This window comes from Topomyia yanbarensis, chromosome 3, assembly GCF_030247195.1.
Source record: "Topomyia yanbarensis strain Yona2022 chromosome 3, ASM3024719v1, whole genome shotgun sequence".
Taxonomy (NCBI): Eukaryota; Metazoa; Arthropoda; class Insecta; order Diptera; family Culicidae; genus Topomyia; species Topomyia yanbarensis.
In genome coordinates this window covers 27640888-27661657 of record NC_080672.1, presented here as the reverse complement: position 1 = coordinate 27661657, position 20770 = coordinate 27640888, and the positions used below count along the sequence as shown (strand labels likewise).

The following is a 20770-nucleotide window of genomic DNA, read 5'->3' as shown; positions in this document are numbered from 1 at the left end:
GTCCTGGCACGGGCGACGGAAGGAAGCCAAGAATTATCGCTTGTGCTTTCCTTTTTCGGTGCAAAACTACAAACAGATCCTTTCCCTTCACCCAACCGACAGACCCGAACCTCACGATCACACGTCGGAAGCGTTGCCTATCTGCGCGACTGCACTAATCTTCTCTGTTCGTTGGATTATGGTTTGGCGTGAAGGTTGCACTTTTTTTTGGTTGCATCAGGATTTGCGGTTCGGACGCGACGGTGTTGGGGATTTTCACAGGGAAATGGAAATCGTTTAAATCGTAGATTGTTACTTTAGAGTCATTTTACTTAGATGGCCTTATTGACTAAATAGCTAGCAGGATATCGCTTATACGGGGTATTTGGTTGATGGTTAAAAACCTCTCAAGGGGTGATTGACGGTCATATTTAGAGAAAAAATCTCAACCGTTACAAGGTTATTGAACTTTTTGTGTTAAAAACTTAAAATTACTCTGACTTAAAAAGTATACTTTGTGTTACAAATCGTTTAGGTTTATTGGGAAGGCGAGAAAATTTCACATTGAGTGATGCCTTTTCAAAGTAATTTATTGAAAATTAAACAATTTTGATCGATTTTTCGTTCATTTCTTGAAAATCCTAATAGTTAACCTCATCATTTTTATAATTCAGATTGTTAGTCTTGAAGAGTTGCATAATTGGTTTTTCGACGTGATACATTTATATTTTCTTGTCTTCATGTGTTTGGGTTATTGAAAAAGTATGGCACGTATAGTCCTTTTTTCATTCGAAAGCCAGGAGAATTTGATCGAGAAATTTGTATTAAAACCTTTCAGTTAAGTGAATTTAGTATTCTTTTAGAAGTAAATTAGTTTAAAGTTAGTGTTATTATGAGCATTTTCGTTAATTTTCTTAAAATAGTAAATAATAAACATAACCATTATTATTATGAAAATAGTGCATCTTTGCAAGTTCCGCAATTCTTTCTTTGACTCCATTCAATTTTCTCTTTTTGTTTCGACGTAAAATCATTTTTATCGCATAGTTTCATATGCTAAAATATTTGTGGTGAGAGAGTTTTTAACATTAAGTTAAATTTCCAATCAAATGAACTGATCAAGCAATTTGATTGATACAAGTAAAATGATAAAGCATGGCTGCAAAATGGATGGACACTAGACTGGTTCAATTTTTGACTTTTAGCTCCACCAGGCTCTATTAATTCCTTTTATGGCCCTTAGTAATCGTGCAAATTTTGGTACCGATCGGTTGTGTCTACGGACCCTGCAAAAATTTCAAAGTTTATAGAGAAATTGGTATGCAAAATCGGTTAAAATTGAAAAAATATCACCTCATCAATCAATTCATGAGAACACTATATATTTCTAAAGGTATTCTTCAACTGAACACATTCGTGGAACATTGTGAGTTTGTGAAAATTCACTGAGAAAAGTTATTATCTAAAGAAACAGTATGACTTCAAGGCAAGTGGATTTTATTATTAATCATAGCAACCCTGTTTGAATAGCTGCATCTGCCATACGGGAGCAGTTGGTAGTAAGCCTGGTTTACACCTGTATAACGATGGAGCAATTCAAACAGGGTTGCTATGATTAATAATAAAAACCACTTGTTTTGAAGTCATGCTGCTTCTTTAGTTAATAACTTTTCTCACCATTTTTGCACAAACTTACAATGTTCCACGAATGTGTTCAGTTGAAGAATACCTTTAGAAATATATAGTGTTCTCATGAATTGATTGATGAGGTGATTTTTAAAGAATTTATTTTTCATTTTAAACGATTTTCCATACTAATTTCCATATAAACTTTGAATTTTTTGGAGGGTCCGTACAACCGATTGATATTAAAATTTGCACAATTACTGAGGGCCATAAAAGGAATCAATAGAGCCTGGTGGAGCTAAAAGTCAAAAAATGAACCAGTCTAATGGACACATAACTTTATTTTCGATAGACCATTTCTTCTTGTATAAATAAACAGCTTTTTTGAATAGAATCCTATTTCATTTAGGCTATCATAAAACAATGATAATTTGCTTCCGCTCAATCAATTGATAAGAAAATTACCAATTGAATAAAATGTGTCAAACACTTATCACATAAGAGAAACATGAAGAAAATTTGTGTTTTTGGATTATTTTCTCAATAAATCTATAACATAATGGAATTTTCATAAGAAATTGTGCTATATATCAGTGCTCGAAGCGAAAGATACAGGTTTGATAATAACTTGTCTAATCGAGATACCATCCATCTGGGACACAGATGAGTTAAACGAAAGCAATTATGCAAAAAAATCACCCCAGAGGCAGGATTCGTATCCGCAACCCTTGGGACTCCAGCCCAATGTACAAACCGTTATGCTATCCCTTGGCTATGATGACGCCCCAGGAAGAACGGATGATGATCGCATTGGCGACAGTGATCGTACCCCTGCACAGTGGTCCAGAATGTAAATTTAGCAGGAACTTTGAGATTTTACTAAAACTAAACAACTTGGCCTTATTAAGTCTTTGGAGAAGTTTTCGTAGTTTATGAACCCCCTCTTTTTGTTAAAACAACAGTTAGGGTGGTTTTTAATTTTACCAAGATCAAAAAATTAACTTTTTAATCATTCTAGCTAGAGCCAAACGACCTTCAGCGAAGTTGTAGAACGACAAATTTTGGAAAAGTTTGCTGAAGACATGTAAGCACTATCTGTCATACTTTTTATTTTACAACAAATTTAAAGTCGGAAATAGGTTGGTTCTATTTTTTTTTAAATCAGAAAATTAACTTTTTAATGGTTCGAGATAGAGTTTCGATGTATTCCAGAAAGTTGAAGAAAATTAAATTTTAAAAAACTTTGTCGAAGACACTGAAATTCTATGTCGTGTACTTTTCATTTTATAATAAATCTACCAAAAAAAATTAGGGTGTTTCTTAAAAAATGGTTTTCTTTGTATAACTTTTGCAGTTTTGATTTTTCATTAAGATCACTTTAGAAATACTTTCAGATATTTTGAAGGAGAATAATTTGTCTTAACATATTGAACCTCTAGCTTCACTCGTTAGAAAGATATATATAGTTTTTACTAAAAATAAACTATGTTTTGAGTCAATATTGCAAAATATAAAAAATATCGTATTTGCCATTTTTTGGTGATCTATACTACAAAGCATGCTATTTTATATGAAAGCAACAGTATTTAATGTTCAGTGCCCGAATTGAAGATAATTCTATTTGAAAAAGTTATATTTTTTATATAAAAGTTCTTAAAACTTTTAAACGAAAAAAGTTAAGTAGGTGGTATTTTAAAGCAAATTATGTGCCCTAAAATAATCTTCAAGTTGTCCAAAGGGTACTTTAGCGTAAAATAAAAACTTCAAAAGTTATAGAAATAAAACCGTTTTTTAAGGAGCACCCTAAAGTTTACATTTGAATTTCTCGTGCAATGAAAAATATAAAAGCTAGAGCTTGCATGTCTTCAGCAAATTTGTCAAATATGTGTTGCTCTACAACTTCATTGAAGACAGTTAAGCTCTATCTCAAACCGTTAAAATGTTCTATTTTAAATATTGCTAAATTTAGAACCACCCTAGTGTCGGTTTAAACAAAAAGAAGAGTCTCGCAAAGTACAACAACTTTGCCAAACATGTTGTAAGGCTAAGTCATTTAATTTTAGCTAAAAGTTAAAATTCCTGCTTATTCGCATTCTGGACCACTGTGCACTGCCTCTAGAGCGAGATCACACACAACCACACCCCCGACATATTTGATCCATTTAATTTCATATTTAGTAGGATGATTTATAAGGAATCCCAAATAGTTGATTTCCCAGGTTATATTCCTAAAACACATGAACATTTCAATCACAACTTCATGCAGCCATTAAATCCAAAAAAAAATATTTTATTGATGTTTGGAAGACCATATGAAATCTTGAAGACTTTTTCCAGAAAGTTGAATCGTGCAAGGTTCAAAATAAATTGTGACCTTTCAGAATACGGTGAAGAGTTTGATACAATATTCTACATTGAGGCAGTTTCGAGCTTTAAAGATCGATTTAAAAATTTCTTACCCTTGCAATAAAATATTTGGGCGCGAAAAAGGAAACGTTAAGAGCAATTTAAAAAAATGAAGCAGATCGGCTCAGAAGCAGGCAACCGCGATCACAAAAAAGTCATTTTTGGAAAAAACAATATTTCGAAATAATTGAGTTTAAAGTTTCATTTTTCCATTCATTGCTCTTGGTAGACGAGTCGATAGTTGATTTTTTGCGCATATCTCTTTGAAAATTCATAAAAATATTCTCAAGGAGTTGTACATTCAAATAAAGCACGATCGTTCTCATGTGTGCGAAACTGCGGGCGTAACAGTGCGTGGATTATCGCGAAGGATTCGAGTGTTTTGTATGTCAACGTGCTTGATAGCGTAGGCATTTGTATGTATGTCGCGTGCGCTGGCGAGTATGTAACATCGCGTGTATATTTCACTAGCTAATACCCATCGCGCGTTGCTGCGACTTTCAACAAAATAGGAGAAAAACACAATTTGTCCCGAAGCGCCATCTGGCGGGCAGATAATTCCCAACCAATAGCAAACAAACACGCTCCAAAACAAATACCTACTACGTACAAAATTTTTACGGCAATCGGTTAAGCCGTTTGGGAGTCCGTAAATGACATACATACACGGAAAAATATTGTTCCCAAAATCGTGCATACAGTTCCATGAATTCTGGAACAATCACGATTTTACGTTACGAAAACAGGACCACGGACAAAAATCATGGCTTTTATAATTATGTTCAATTTCCCTTCAGTAACGCCCGCATAACGCATTCATTATTGGAAACATTTGGTTTTGTTTTGTAAATTTTGTGTTGGAAATTTCGGTTTCCGCCAAATTATTTCTAATTCGCTTCTTAGTACGCGAACTAGTTTACAACTTTATGATCATTATTCATAAAACAAAAGGTTGACTCATGATTATAGTTCAGAAAATCAAAACATTCTGGCTATTTTTTCGTGAACTATTTCACGAAATTCGGATTTTTATTCATGAATCCATTCAATCCTCGTGAACTAATTCATGATCCCTAATATATTAGTCACGATCCAATATCCGTGCTCGTGAAATGATTCACAAAATCATCAAATATTATTCATGTATTCGTGAACTGGTTCATGATTCCTAGTACATGATTTACGATCTATCTAGTACCTATTTGCGTGCTTGTGATTTAATCATTTACAATTTCCTGCAACATGGTAATGAAATTTTTACATGAACTCTTTCACAAAATTTGGAGTATCAATCGTGGAATCATTTTTGTTTCGTGCACTTTTTCACGAAATACCCAGCTGCTGGCGACCAGCAATAGGTACGAGCAGTAGTTATAAAAAAAATATTAGGGCCTCGAAACTTCGTTATCCATTTGATAAGGTTCATTATGACGTCTGTACAGAAAACGAAAACTGCACTGAGAACCCCAAATAGTGTGGGTGATATAGTTCACAGAACCAGATATCGCGAATGAGTTAATATTTTAATGATCCAGTACATATTGTCACATTATTCCGAGTAAAAAAACCGTTAGTAACCAAAAAATAATAGGTCACGATAAGGCAAAGAGAATTTACGAATACCATGATAACTGCTGATATCATGAACATTAGTTACATTACTCTTTGAAAGTAAGCACTCATGATAACATGAACATAAATTACAAAAAACGTGACTAAGATCCTGAAATCATGAATATGAATTGCTCTATTCATGATTAAAATATCACGATAACATGAAAAAAAATCGCGACTAATGTCCTGAAATCATGAACACAAATCACACAACTCGTGACAAATATATTTAAAAGCGAGACAAAGATTCTGAAATCATGAACATGAATCACTCTACGCATGACTAAAATATCCCGATAACGTAAATAGAAATCACGAGCATCGCGACTAATATCTTGAAGTCATGAACTTTAATCCCGCTAACGTCATGAGAATTCACAAGAATCGCGAATAAGCTTTCGAAATCATGAACAACGTTTGACTGTCGACTGTGTATTCCTAAATCATGAAAACGAGTATCACAACAAAAACTAAACGTGTCCAGGGAACAGTAACAGTCACCCAACCAAACATTCTAATGTAACGCCATGTATATACTCGGGGCGAACTGGATTTAAGAAAACACAAATAGTTTCATGAATACAAGGTTTATTATTTATAATTTCAGGAACTTGGTCACGGTTTTCGTAAATCGTTCAGTTTACGAAATCGTTACCTTTTGTTCATGAATTTATGAACGGATTTTTTCCGTTCATAAATTCATGATTCCTTCCGTTCCCCCATATGTCTAAAATGACCAGCAATGTCGCCTGTTGTCTAGTCATTTATTTTCTTGAGATTGATCCAACTGAAGATATGGATGAAGGCTGCTAGGACCGTGAGTAGGGGTTTCAAGACGTGACATGATCGCGTGGAAGCTTGGAAGTTCGTAGTTGCCAAAATGCTCACTTAATCACAGGGGCGTGTTTATGTTGGCGAGATCGCTGGCGTAAGTTTGCGTGGATGTCCGTAATTGTATGTTCGCGTTTGTGAGGAGGGTTGTTTTATTGTGCAGGGCTCGAGTGTTTGTATTTGAACGGGATTCAACGCGTGAGCGTCTGGGTGCTGCGTTTATAAATTGCTTGTATAACCGTGTAATCCGTGCATGAATATTCGCGCAGGCTTTTGAATGTTTGTGCGAACGGCGATTTTGAGTGCATGCTTCACATCTAGAAGGCAATGAGTTCCCCCATAACACTACACCCAATACTAGGCCGTAATACCTTTACGGTAATAAGAAAAATTGCTCTAGTAGCAAGGCATTTAATACTAAAACGGTCCCAACAAAAAAATTACCAAACGGCAATACCATAACATTCAAATCTTCTCTGCGTCGCACTCATGTTCCATCAATTTTTATACAATAAATATTAACGTGTCGGATAGTCTGGAAGTGCGTAGCACTTTCCTTGTCATTGTATTGCGCATCAAGCAAAGCGAACACAATGTGGATAAAGACGAGTTTCGATTTTCTCTACACGACACATTCCTTATTCGAATATCGGTTCACACTCGGCTAGTTTCAAAACACAGTCAGAAAAAAACCTACTCGGAATAGTGGTGCGGTATTTCGATCGGTGTTACATTGAAACAGCGACTGCGCAAAACATGAACAGTCTTTCCCGTCATGTACGGGAAGCAAGACCTACGGTTTGGATCCAAGTATCTGAACTGAGGGTCCGGATCCAGACAATTTTCTGAATCTAAGCACCAAATCTGGGCCTGGTTCAGACTCGGACTTGGTAAGGGGAAAAGGGGATAGGCTAGATCCAGGGACTGGTCCGGATCCGGGTACTGGTTCGGATCCCGGTTGTGCGTTGCACGTACAGCTACAGAAATTCGTCATTCATCACCGTTCACTGCCTTTGCTGTAATATGAGTTTAATATCGCAATGCGCAATTGCGTGGTCTGTTATCAAAAAGACAATAAAATCTTACCCAAAAATACCCGTCGGATTTTACAGCATCTGGCCGTGACGCCCTAAGAATTCGCCTAAATTTATTTTTTTTTGGGTCGGGATGGAAAGCATGGACCTAGGCTGCTAGGTACAATGGCAGGGGCTTTCGGATGAGATTGATTCATGATCGTGCTGAAACGTCTGTCGGTATAATCGCGTTTTAGACCGCGTATAAAAATTCGTAAGTGCGAACATATTGATTTGATCGCTGGAGTGTTTTATGTATGCGAGATGGCGGGCGTAGATGTGCGTGAATCATCGCGATTGCATGCTCGCATGCGTTACCACATTTGTATTACCGTCAAGAGCACAAGCGTTTTTATGTTAACGTGTTTGACAGCGTGGGCGTGATTATTTCGCGCATCCTAGCGTTTGTATAACATCACATGTTTATATAACCATGTTGTCTTTTGCGTTGGGTTTTCGACTGTTTGAGCAGGCCGTCATACTGATGTTTAATTTTAAGTGTACTGTTCAGCTGAAATAGAAAAGTGAGCTTCTTAATCTAACTGAAGGCGCTAACTGGCGCCTTGTTGTCTAGTGTATATAAGCATCGTATTTTAGAGAAGTTACTTCCGAACGAGTACGATTTATGATCGTGCAAAGAAATTGCGCGTTTATAAATTCGTACTTTTCTATTATAGCGAGATCACGGGAGTAAGAATGCTAGAATGCTCGCGTTTGCGACCGGTTTTGTATTAAAGCGAAAGGTGGAAGCAACTTTCTGTTAGAAATCAACATAATGATATACAATTAGGTTCACTAGAGTATGAATGGCCACTTTTATAGTTGAAGTATTGGTATTAATTGTTGATAATGGATGCACTAAGTTTTTTTTAACGTAACATAAAATAGCGTAACCACCGACTTTGGGTCTTTTCGTTTTGGACCTGGTACTTGCCGGGTGGAACATTTTCTAAAAGTTTTCAGAGCTAAGCCTTACGAAGAACACCTCTATCCAATTCAATCATATCAAGTATTCAAGTAAATAAAATCATTTGGCATAACCACCTACAACAGGTCGTTGATCGTGACAGTGTTAAAATCAAATTCGAAAACATCGTGATTATGGATAATGGCAAAATCGAGATTCGATTACACGATCTAGCGCTTTGCACTTGCGATGTAGTCTTTTTTAATAAAACCATGTCTCAATTCAGAAAAGTGGAATCAGTTACAAAGGATACATGGAAAAACATATTCCTAGATATCGTGAATACGTTGTAAGAATGGGGTCTTCCTACTTGAAACTACAATACATAACACTAGACACTGCAATTCCACAGACAAAACATTGCACGTATCAATGACAGATTCCTAACTGCCCGTTCTATATTAAAACGATTCACTATCATAAACCGTGGACAGGAGTCGCTACGAAAAACTCGGCTTCGGTAAGTAAGGCCAATACACAGTCTTCAATTTCATCACCTAATCCATAAACGGTCACCAAATTTGTGACAGCTGTTCATGCAATAATGGCAAACTGTAAAAACTGTTTCCAATAACTCCAAATCAAAAGCCAGTTTCATCAGTGAGGAAGCAAAGGCCAAAGAACGCATTTTGACACTCGTGGTCTGTAATGGCCAGAAGTAAGAAAGAAGAGTTAACCGCGATCGTAAAGTATTGTACGATCACTGGAGAGCAATTATTGACCCCCAAGATGCAACAGGACAGGAAGCAAATATACTCAAATCAATGCGAAAAAGGATCTGCACGCGTCATAGCAAGTCGCGTGCACTTTCTCTTTATCTGTGTTGCTACTGGTAAGACGAATTCAAGAAATATTCCTCGTCTTGAATATTTGAAATCTTTTTGAGTCCAGTCTCCCAAGCATTGGGATCCAGATGCCAAAATTCAAAATTAATGACCACAATGTGAAGAAATTTGTTATCTACTTTAAATGAAATAATTGCAATAATTGCTAAAATCTTCCTGCATAGCAACAACTATTAGTTCTTTTTTATTACTTGATATGAAAAATATTAGGGAGAAATTTTTTTTCTTGATATTTTAAAAGCATACGATAAACGAAACGAGACATCGCGATGTCTCGGAATGAACGAGCTAGGTTTTGATGGCAAACTAATTATATTTAAATAACAAAGCTCAGAACACTAGCACACGGACTTATATTTATTGTGCTTCATCACTCACACTGAATACAGTAAATATTTGGTAAAAATCCCATCACCTGTGGTAAAATATAGGGAGCGTAAGGAATACTAAACAGCTTAATAAATCAACTTTTGTGTTTTCAATTTTGAGTTGAAATGCGTACGGATTTTTCCAAGCCTACTGTTGGTCAGCTTACCCTTATATATAAGTTCTCCATGAGTGAATTTGAGTTTAGTATCCTTTGATGCTAGAAAAAAAGATTATTTTTGAAATCTTCTGTCCACAAAAAAGTCATTCCTATGCGACAGCATAATTTTTCATTCGCAAAATCGTAAGCTGATTACAACGTCATTACGCAGATGAGTAGTTCTCCTACTCCGCGTCTCTTCAACGTGATGTTGATTCAACAAAATGACCGAATATTAGCATTTCCCTAATTCTTCTGCCCAGCATTTGCCACAAAAAAGCCGAGCTACTCATCGAAATGTAACTTTTCCATGTCTGACGAACGGGACAAATCGCCTCTATTCGCTTCTCACACGCTTTGAGCTGTCCCTCGTTCCAGCAAGTATTTTGGTCCGGTCCTCATCATCGCGTGCCTCGGCGGGACCCAACGGGACAACGAAGATCTGTAACTGAAAAGGCTTAATTAAATGAACTGAAATGTACCAAAGCGTATAATTGAAAATGTCATCACCATGCTAACACGGCACCACCACCACCACCACCACCGGCACGGAGCGAAAGCCTCTGGCAAATCACACACCCTGCTGCCGAAGACCGGAAATAGAGATCCCGATCGGGCACAGGTTCGGGATGCCATGGAATGAAGCTACCGCGCCGTGAGCCGTCCGTCCGTTCGAGTGCCGTTGAAGGTGTAGGGACGAGCATCAAATCAAGATTCACGGTGTCGATATACCTACAACATACCTAATCTGTTCCTAGCAGGAGTAAGACTGATGATGAAATGATGTCTGCTTTGTGAGTCGGATGGTAATGGGAGTCGGTTTTCGAGTCGATTCAATTTTTCGAATACGGCCACCGACGCAACTAATCGCATTAGGAAATGAGGTTTAGGTCTGGGTTGAATTGGATTGTTGGTGAATGGATTTAATTTGGGTGCACGCTGTCTCTGGTAGAACAATAATATTACAAGCTAAACCAGGTCTTGAGATAAAGAAAAAAAAATCTATTAGAAAGACGCTCATTATAAAAAAAAAGATTCATTTCCACAAGAGTAATGGCGACTGCATGAAAATCTATTCTGTATCTCATTTAAGTAAGACACGGTTCTACGGGTTCAAAAAGGGAGAGTTTGAAATAATTTTGAAATTTTATTATAATCAGGAATCAGAATAAATGACACGTTCCTCGTATGTAGTCGGGAATTAGAGCCTTGTCATGTCTTCTTATAATTTACTGAGCAAAGGAAAGGAGAAGGAGAAAGTAGAATTAGAAGGGTGGAAAAAAATAACAGCACAAAAACAAACAGCAGGTAAGTCAAACTCACAAGTAGTTCAAATCGCCTGCGAGAAAGCCTAAAGCTCTTCAGCACATTAGATAAGGAACTTTAGTATGTTTTTTGAGTTTCAGTCGTCCAAACACGTTGACGTTTATTTTCAAAAATTAACTTTCTTTCATTCCTGATTCATGTTACAAGAAAACAATCGATTCCTATTCTTCCTCCTGCACCACAGTACTCTTTTCCGACACATAAAGACCGTCCAAGAACTTACGGATATCCTTGTTTCGCACGGTGGTTGACTGCTGGATAAGCGCGGCAGAAAGAGAAACGGCCTCGATATCATTACCCTCCAGAATCAGTTCATCCTTCTGTTTTGCTGAATTTACAACAGTCACTCGAGGCTGCATTTTCACCCGGCGGATGTGCTTTTCGCCCAAGAAGTTACGAATTTCCACCAAAGAGTTGTTTTCACTAATGACACAGTTAATGGAGAAATGAGCGTGTACAGCGCGCATCTTGTACTGGAAACCCTTGGTTACGCCCTTGATCATAATTTCAATATGCGAGCAGACAGTGCGAACCGCGGCGATTTCCTTCTTGGATCCAAACCATTTTTCGACCATTTGCTTCTTTCTCGACACCTTGTAGACATCCATAGCCAGATGCTCGAAGCTTTTGCTCAGCTTTCCGCGCGGTCCATATACAGTTACGGCACGGGCATGGACCTTTGCAGATACGCCCGTGTTTCAACACGTTTGAGAATCAAACCGGAAAAAAGTGAGTGGACCGTCGAAAACTCGAAATCGTAATTAAATCGAGTTTTCGACTGTATATATGTATATTGGATATTTAGAAGGGCCTTAAGGGCAGCAGTCGGAGTTGTGGTGAAAGCACCAGTCAACGCCATGCGCGCTATTCTTTAAAGATGATTTAACTTTGGCTGGAATGTCATCACCTCCCCCTTTGTTATCACATTAGGCATCCATATGACAATATTGGAGGTACAATTGGCGTGTAAATCTAATAGATGTATTTGGGTTTGAGACTCCAGATATTTCCAGATCTCCAGTTCGTCTTCACTGCCCGAAGGCCATGCACGCTTTCTTGACTCTGAACTCAATGTGAGCAGATCAATTCAGTTTGGAACCCAATCTAAATTCAACATATTTGACTTGATCCGTACACAGTAGCTCAGAATCAAAGAACTGCAAGGGACGAACACCGGTTGTTAATCGCTTCTTCGTGAAAAAAAGAACATTGAAGTTTTGTTTGGGTTAACTGAACTTGTCGACACGACTGTTCGACAATGATTGTTACTTTAAGTCTTAATGCTTGTTGCATTAAGTCAAACATTGTTCCGATGGAAAATCCAGTAATTAGTAATTAGCCGCCGACAACCAGGTCCCATAGCAAAGGTGATAAAACGCCACTCTGAAGACAACCGCAAATACTCAATTTTATAATCTCTCAATGACGAGCAAAGAATGCGGTTACTAAGCACTGCGTTTATCCAACCCGAGATACTTGTAGAATAGGGCAGCACAAAAAAAAAATTTAGACTCTCGAAGGTCCCCCCTCTCATATTGTGACAAATGTCAAAGTAAGCTCAGATGCCAAATTTCACATCATTTGGACAATTCTAGACCCCCGCCCACTTCGCTTGAAATTTTTTTAAATTAATACTATGGGAAAATATGGAGGAAAAATATATTAAATACTATAACTTTTGAAGTAGCAATCAGAAGATATTTTTGTTTCTAGAAAAATACGTCAAAGTGGGGTACTGGGTCATTTTGGCCCCAAAATTCCCTATTTTTAATGATTTTTCTGCTCCGTGATGCAAATCATACATATTTTGTAGTTTTTCTAATGTGAAAAAATCTCTAAAATCGATCGGAATCTATTTGACCTTTGTCCAAATACGAGAAGTTGGGGTTATAGGGCCTTTTGTCATTCATATTAAATTTCATCATTTTCTCGTGCAAACTATATACTAGCTATATATTTAAGATCGAATGGAGATGGTTTAGTTTCATGTGCAACCTGCCAATTTTCCAGCCCATGCAGAACTCTTTCGGAGCAAAGCGTTATATCTAACACCTCCTCTCTCCCAGACCTCGCAAAAGTTGGTCGGTTTCCTACATTCAGAATATGCAGATTAGTACTACTTATGTACTCCCTCAGTTTAGCCTCTCAGATGGATATCTGAGCTTCCCCAAATGATGTGATGAGCATTTGCACCACTGTCGATAATAAGCAGAAGCCCATTTCTGCTACAATATTATACAAAGCTTTTGCGTTCACCATAAGGAGATAATTAGGTATGCGGTTGATGTGCAGAGCAATACCACACTTTTTGTCTACATTACCGACAGTTAAAGTAACTGTGACTGTACAGATAGAAAGTAAGTGTGACTGCAAGAATGCAAGCATGAGGCATTTCACGTGGGATAGTAATACCGGTCTTGTTGTATGTAATGAAGGTAGTGTGTTAGTGTATATCCTTTATGAAAGTATGGTTCTTGAACCAATACTCTGGAAGCTTTACCTTCCTGCATAAGTCAAGATAGATGCATAGTTGCTGTACGCTTATGCTGGAGATTGATTTGTGCAATTGTAACTAGGTGCGCAGAGCGAACGTTCCGCTGTCCAACGCAGTATACTGATAAATTAGTCCGGCTTTTCTCAGGCTCCGTTTGCCATTGAGAAAGTTTTAAACCTCCTCACAATGTTAACCATAGCACGGGTCGCATGACACTATGGAATTGAGGTTCCCTTTTTAGTGGGTTTTTACCATCGGAACAAGCGGTCCGTAGTGTGATTCTTTGCCAGTTGAATCAACCACTACCGACACTACACGACTTTTCGAGGCGGCTCGGAGAGAGAAGCCGACATTGAAGGACAGCGTCCAGCCGGCGCTAAGTGTTTAAAGACGACAAACAGAGGATTGCTTTTCCTGGAGACTATACGTGCAGATCGGTTTACTGAGCAAAGGATTTATTGAAGAATTCAACCCATCCAACTAACCGAAGAATTGATGGTTCGAAACTTGTTAAAAAAACACCCAAAAACTCTATTTCCAAAGGATACGACCGAAGCTCGTTCGTGTTTGGCTGTTGTTCATTTCATGTAAATTCCAGCTGTAAATCTGGACCGGCATAAACGTAAAATTAGTTAACGCTATCTCTTTAATTGGACAAATATTCAGCTATGACTGATATCGCAGATAAGCTCAGAATTGTGGTATTCTGACTAAAATAAGTACATGATATTACTGGCGATATATGCTTTATGAAGGACTATCGTGTCTACATGCCCGACCACATAGTTGAAATCGACGGTGTGGTCATCGATTCAAGCAGGTTGTGGGTGGATCTATTGAGGTTGATTGTTTCAAGGTGTAAATATTCCGTTTGCTTGGAGTGTAAGGTAGGTAGGGCTGTCCATTATTAATTGCTGCAAGGAAATCACTCGGCGCGGAAGTCGGCTGTTCGGACGAAATATTACTTACCTTCACAATGGCCTCTCTTTTTCGCTATCGCTAAGCATGCCACAGAGTACATCAATCGAAAAGTCCATTCGAAACATACTTTCGATGAGATTTCCGACTGCTTGATTTGGACGTGAAAGATTATTCAAATTTTTCGTTTCTTTTACGAAACCGAGACTTGACAAATGCTCAAACATTTTCAATAGGTTTTGCATAAGGTACGGATCTAAATTGACGATGTTCTTCTAATCCTTACAAGCACTGCGTAATCTACTTCGATGTTTGGAGTTGTTATCGTCTTTAAAAATCTATTTATGTCTCTATAGCAGTGGGTAAAAGAGCTTCTCCATAATCACAACCCATCACCATATTGATTTATCCGTTTCGTTACAAATGCCATGATATTAGTTTGACGAGTGCCATTCAGTCCTCGGTACAGAGAAGCATCTTGACTAAAGGACTTCTGTTTTCAGTCGCCTCTTACGACATGGGAGCAGGAACCCAGAGGGTCACTTCTTTGCCGCGATGCTTTGAGAGATTCCATTCTATTCCATATTGAAACCAGACCTGGTTCAAGGCGGTCAGTATATAGATAGGTTGTCATAAATATACGCATACCTAAAGCAGATCAAATTAGATCATATTCAAAGTTTTCCAATACTCCTCACCAACCACTCACGATAGCTGGTAGATAAGCCCGATCATGTCCAGCAATAATGTAAGTTATGTACCGATCACGAAGAAGAACATCTCGAATAATTATTTTATATTTCATTCTCCTACCAAATACTTCATACCGCAGGAACATACTGCTTGTCATACCAGCACTTTTCGACGAAATTTTAGTACTCGATTCGAGCTGTTTGCATCGCTTACAGCCTCCTCTACGACGGCAGGATAATAATGGGTGCATGGCGTTAGGCATAAAGGACGTTAGACATAATGGACGATTGGCATAATCCATAAAGATATAAAAGTAGGCTTTCATCATTGTAGACATTTCAATCGTATTTTTCGGGTTAGAACAAAACTACGCTTTACTATACCAACTTTTGCTATACTAACTTTAGCGAGAGACTCCAAAATGAAAAATAACATGCGCGATATTTATCTCTTACAAGTGTAGAGTTTTTCTACATTTTCTGTGGATAAGCTGGATGCTTTTTGCATTTAAGTGAACGGTAGGTTGTATTGTTGTTGGTTGTATTGGTTCAACCACATTTCAAGCGAATTAAATGTATAACCAATCCAATTGTTTTCAAATACTGACATATAAAGCAAAATAATAAACATTTAATTTTGGAACCTATGGAGACTTGCAGTGTTATGGACAGTTTCCGCATTAGGCTACGAATGTTATATATATGACGAACCCTTTTTTGTTTCGGTAATTCGCCACAGTAGGGGAACTGCGGGTAAGACGGACAGGTAGGGGACGGACCCATGGCTATTTTAGGTATATAACTTTCAAAGTTCAAACGATTTATATGTGAACCTAATTATTATGAATAACTTTGAATTATGAAACACTCAGTATGCTTTGACTACTATTAAACGTGTATAATATAAACAAACCTTGATTATCAGTAGTGCATCTTCGTGCGGATGTAATATTCAAGTCTCTGGTTTTAAGGTTTATTGTACAAAAAATCAATTTGTTCACGGATTTTTTCTTTTATTTCGGTAATGTAACTCTTAAGTGACAACTTCGTTGAAAATAATAGCAACGTTGATTAATGAGTGAATAAGTACAATCGTTTAAAAAATATGTGTGCTTGTGGGGCAAGACGGAAGTCTTTATCAATTTTATTGATTCATCCTTATAGGAAAATGTCTTGAGTATGGAAACGAAAATCTAGCCGTTAAGCGTGGAGAACTGACCAGCTAGTTGAAGTGTGATATTTAGTAGACTGCAGGATGTACGCGAATGTGACAAACGCTAAATACGGAATTCGTACAACTTGGAGAAGGTAGACTATTTCGTGCAGGTTCCACACTCTGGCTGTGTGCAATCGAGGAACTGATGTTTCCAATGGCACTTTTAATATATAACTTGCCAGTTTTGTATAATAAGTGACCATCGGAAGTGATTGTACAGCTCTCTTTATGACAACGGCAAAACGATATTAGAAAATACAGCGAAGACCCGTTTTTATCAGCCCCCTTTGTTTATGTTAGGTTGACAAAATGGGGACAATGGCAATGTTTATTTCTTTTTAATAAACCGAAGCTCTAAAAATATTCTTCTTTAATCCCTAGGCATAGCCTCGTAACACTGGTTGGTCGATAAAATCGGGTCAAAAATCTGATAAAAACAGAGGCTGATAAAAACGGGTCTTCAATATATATCATTTGCTTCAACCCTATGTTAGACCCCGAATCGTAATTTTTCACCTCTAATCGCGCATATATATTAAGAAGAACCACAATTGATTCAAAAACATCCGTTAGAAACATAAATTATGCTACTTCGTGTTGTGATCATCATATCTCCAACATGTCCGTTTCACCCGCAGTCTGGAAAAAGTGCAGAAATTTCTTCGTTTTATATTTCTTTCAAAAAATATGCTTATTGATTTTTGTAACATAATCTCTCTGAACATTCGAAAACCAACATATGGAACTACCAAATAGGGTATTATATGTTGACAAAAACAAACTTTTTCGTTGTTATATTTGAGTATATCCTTAACATGTCCGTCTTGCCCCCAGTTCCCCTACAAGAAAAATTTCACCCTCGTATCAGACAGTTTCTGTAATTCTTTTTTTGATGTTCTCAAGAATATAATCATTGAACTGAATAATATGAGAGATAATCACTATAAAAGCATTAATATTCGTATATAATAATAAAATATATCATTATTTCTTTCATGAGCTGTTCTTCAAGGCATAGAAACACTTGGATAATTGCACCATGCATGTATGTAAGAACTAATCTAAAATAATGTGCGTTATTCATGCCTTAATATAAATGAGACTCATTTTAAACATCTATTGCACTGATAATATAACTTCGTAAATATAATGAAATCGATCATGCAATGCACGAATTCATTCGTTGTTTTCTGCAACGAAGTACTTTCGTGCATTGTAACTAGTAGGTTTCGTTCATTTCATGAAAAAGTAAATTTTACACGTTTAATGTACACTGCACGAATGTAATCGTTGATAACGACACTAATTTTCGTGAACGAAACGAAATGTTTCGTTTATTTTAATAAACGTTTGTGTATAATACGAACGATTTCATTACTCACACGAATTTATTTCGTTCATCTTAGGAAAGTTTTCGTATTCATTATTTTTGCAATCGATATTTTAGGATCGATGTTAGACGACAACGATTTTTTTAACTAACTAAAAGAATCGATCTGGCAAAATCGATTTTATTTCAACCTGTTCACCTGTATTGAGGACTAGAAAGATTGTGGTGTGATGAAATGGACGCTTGATGAACACAAGTTTTAGTAAATTTTACTTATCTAGTGTACATGGCACGAATGAAACGAAATGATTCGTTTGTTTCAATATATGTTTGGGTATATTACGAACGACTTCGTTGGTCGCACGAATTCATTTCGTTTATTTTAGAAAAGTTTTCGTATTTGTTAGCCTCTTATTGTTTTCAGTCGATCTTTTGGTATCGATGTTTGACAATTTCGATTTTTTTAATTTAAAAAAATCGATGTGGCCAAATCGATTTTACTGTGGTGTGAAGAAATGGCCGCTTGATGAACGAAAGTTTTCGTAAATTTTACTTATTTAGTGTACATTGCACGAATGTTGTCGTTGAAAACGACATTATTTTTCGTGAATGAAACGAAATGTTTTGCTTGTTTTAATAAACATTTGTTTATATTACGAACAATCTCGTTGGTCGCACGAATTCATTTCGTTCATCTAAGAGAAGTTTTCGTAATCATCTTTCATCGTTCATCTCTCGTCATTCTCGATTAGTTAAATTTTGTAAGGAGTAAAGTGCATAAAGTTAAAAGTTAATTAAGTAGTTAATTTCTCCGGGTAAAATAGTGGCCCTGTAACTAGAATCTTCATCTAACCGCATCTAGCAGCGCAAGAAATCATACAGCATGGCTGTTAAAGCAATCACCGATGAAGCTCACTTCCAAACCGAACTAGCCGCAGCAGGAGGAAAATTGGTCGTTGTGGATTTTACCGCAGCTTGGTGTGGACAGTACCGAAACATATCGCATTTGTTCGATCAGCTTCCGGCGAAATATCCAAAGGCTGTGTTTCTCAAGGTGGACGTCGACAGATGTATCGAAACGGCGCCGTCCCAGGGCATGTCGACCATGCCAATGTTTATTTTCTACCGAGCCAGAACAAAGATTGACTAGATGCAGGGTGCAGACATTAATGGACTTGAAGGCAAAATACAGAAACATTACGTCGCCAGCTTGTATGAATCTGGAGAAGATTACGGTCATGGAATGTTGGACTTGCACACCTTCATCCAGAAGAACCAGTGCGAATGTTTGAACGAATCGAACGACCACCCGATGGTGAATGCGCTCAGTTCCAGCGGTGGTCATCTGGTGTCCGATTGTGACGAACAGTTGTTCATTTCGATTACCTTCAATCAGCTGATCAAAATCAGTGCCATCAAGTTCAAAGCACCGCCCTCTCACGGACCGAAAAAGAGGTGAGAATCTTTATCAATCAACCAAGCACCATCGATTTCGATATGGCCGAATCGCAAGTTTCGGTGCAGGATCTGGTACTGGGGCAGAAGGATCTTGTGTCGGGATCGCCGATTCCGTTGCACTTCGTTAAATTTCAGAACGTGCAGAATATGCAGCTGTTCGTGAAGGATAACCATTCTGGTGACAAGACGACCATTATCGATCATTTGGCCTTCATCGGGTCACCGATTGCAACGACTAAGATGGATGACTTCCAGCGGGTGGCTGGGAAGAAGGGTGAAAGCCACTAGATTGTTTGAGCCGCCGGGAGAAGGATGGTTAGAAGGCGGTGGATAGGTGCGGTGACGAATATGTTTGATCATATATTTAAAAGGTTAGATAGTGATGCGCGTTAACTTGTTCTTTTTATAAATTGTTCAATAAAATAATGAGCAGGAAAAAGTGGCATATTATTTTGAGAAAAACTCAATCTTATTCATACAAAACCAACGAGCAGTTCGCGATGACTCAGCTGAATCCGTACAGCTCCGGATTCTGGATCAACTGGAAACGAAAGAGGTTCAGGAAATCTTCCTGAAACCGGCGGGCACGGATACGGCCACTAAATAGTCAGACCGAGACGGTCGTGATGAATTGTTGACGTATTCTACCTCTATTGAAGCTTTTTTGACGTTGACGGTTTGACGAATAGTACTCGTAAATATTACAAAGATGTTCGTATATAACAGCGAACAATTCGTTTGTCGAATGAAGCTGTTTCGTAATAAGCCAAGGAAAGTTGTTTCGTGGTATTCACGAAAAATTCGTAATAAAAAATAAAAATGTTTCAATAGAACTACGAACGATTCATCATATGTACGAAAAAATTCGTATATTTTATGAAAATTGTCTGTACGAAACAAATTCCTGGCGATTTACGAATATATTCTATCAGTGTGTGTCTAGTCTAGTCATGGTCAATTTATCGGTTGTACGACGAGAAATTAACGCAAGTAGCGTTTCTTTTATCGAAGCAACTTCAAGTATATACAGCACAATAAAATACTGATCGAGTTTAATCAGCTCCTAGAGTAATTCTACAACATCAAAAGAAGCTCAAACATACGCGCTCTTACCACTCGAGACCATCACCGTCAAAAAATAAGTTCCTTTAAATGATACATGATAATTTATGCCTGACGTCCATTATGTCAATTGTCGATTATGCCTAACGTCCGTTCCCAAGTGACAAATAAGCATTATAACGTAGCCTACTATCTGCTTTCGATCTACATATAGGGCAGTCTCAAAGAGCCGTTATGCCATATATTCTTATATAATGCCAGTATTATGTAAGAACAGGTGAAATATTGTGCTGTTACTGTGCAGAGATTGACAGCCCGTTTTTGCGTTAGTAATGCTACTATATAGCACCAGTGTATAATTGTCAAATTTTAAAGCCTGATATTAGCAATACTCATGCTATTAGAAA

The 20770-nt window shown here is 37.5% G+C and overlaps 1 protein-coding gene and 1 pseudogene across 1 annotated transcript; one reads left to right on the top strand and one right to left on the bottom strand.

The window, feature by feature from the left end:
- Positions 1 to 11292: 11292 nt before the first annotated feature.
- LOC131686850 (large ribosomal subunit protein uL6-like) lies at positions 11293 to 11888 on the bottom strand (the record flags this gene model as incomplete). Its single annotated transcript, XM_058970843.1, has 1 exon — positions 11293 to 11888. A coding segment is annotated over one exon (534 nt), but the record flags the coding sequence as incomplete, so codon positions are not given.
- A 6823-nt stretch (positions 11889 to 18711) lies between these two features.
- On the top strand, positions 18712 to 19652 carry LOC131693843 (thioredoxin-like protein 1; annotated as a pseudogene).
- Positions 19653 to 20770: the final 1118 nt, after the last annotated feature.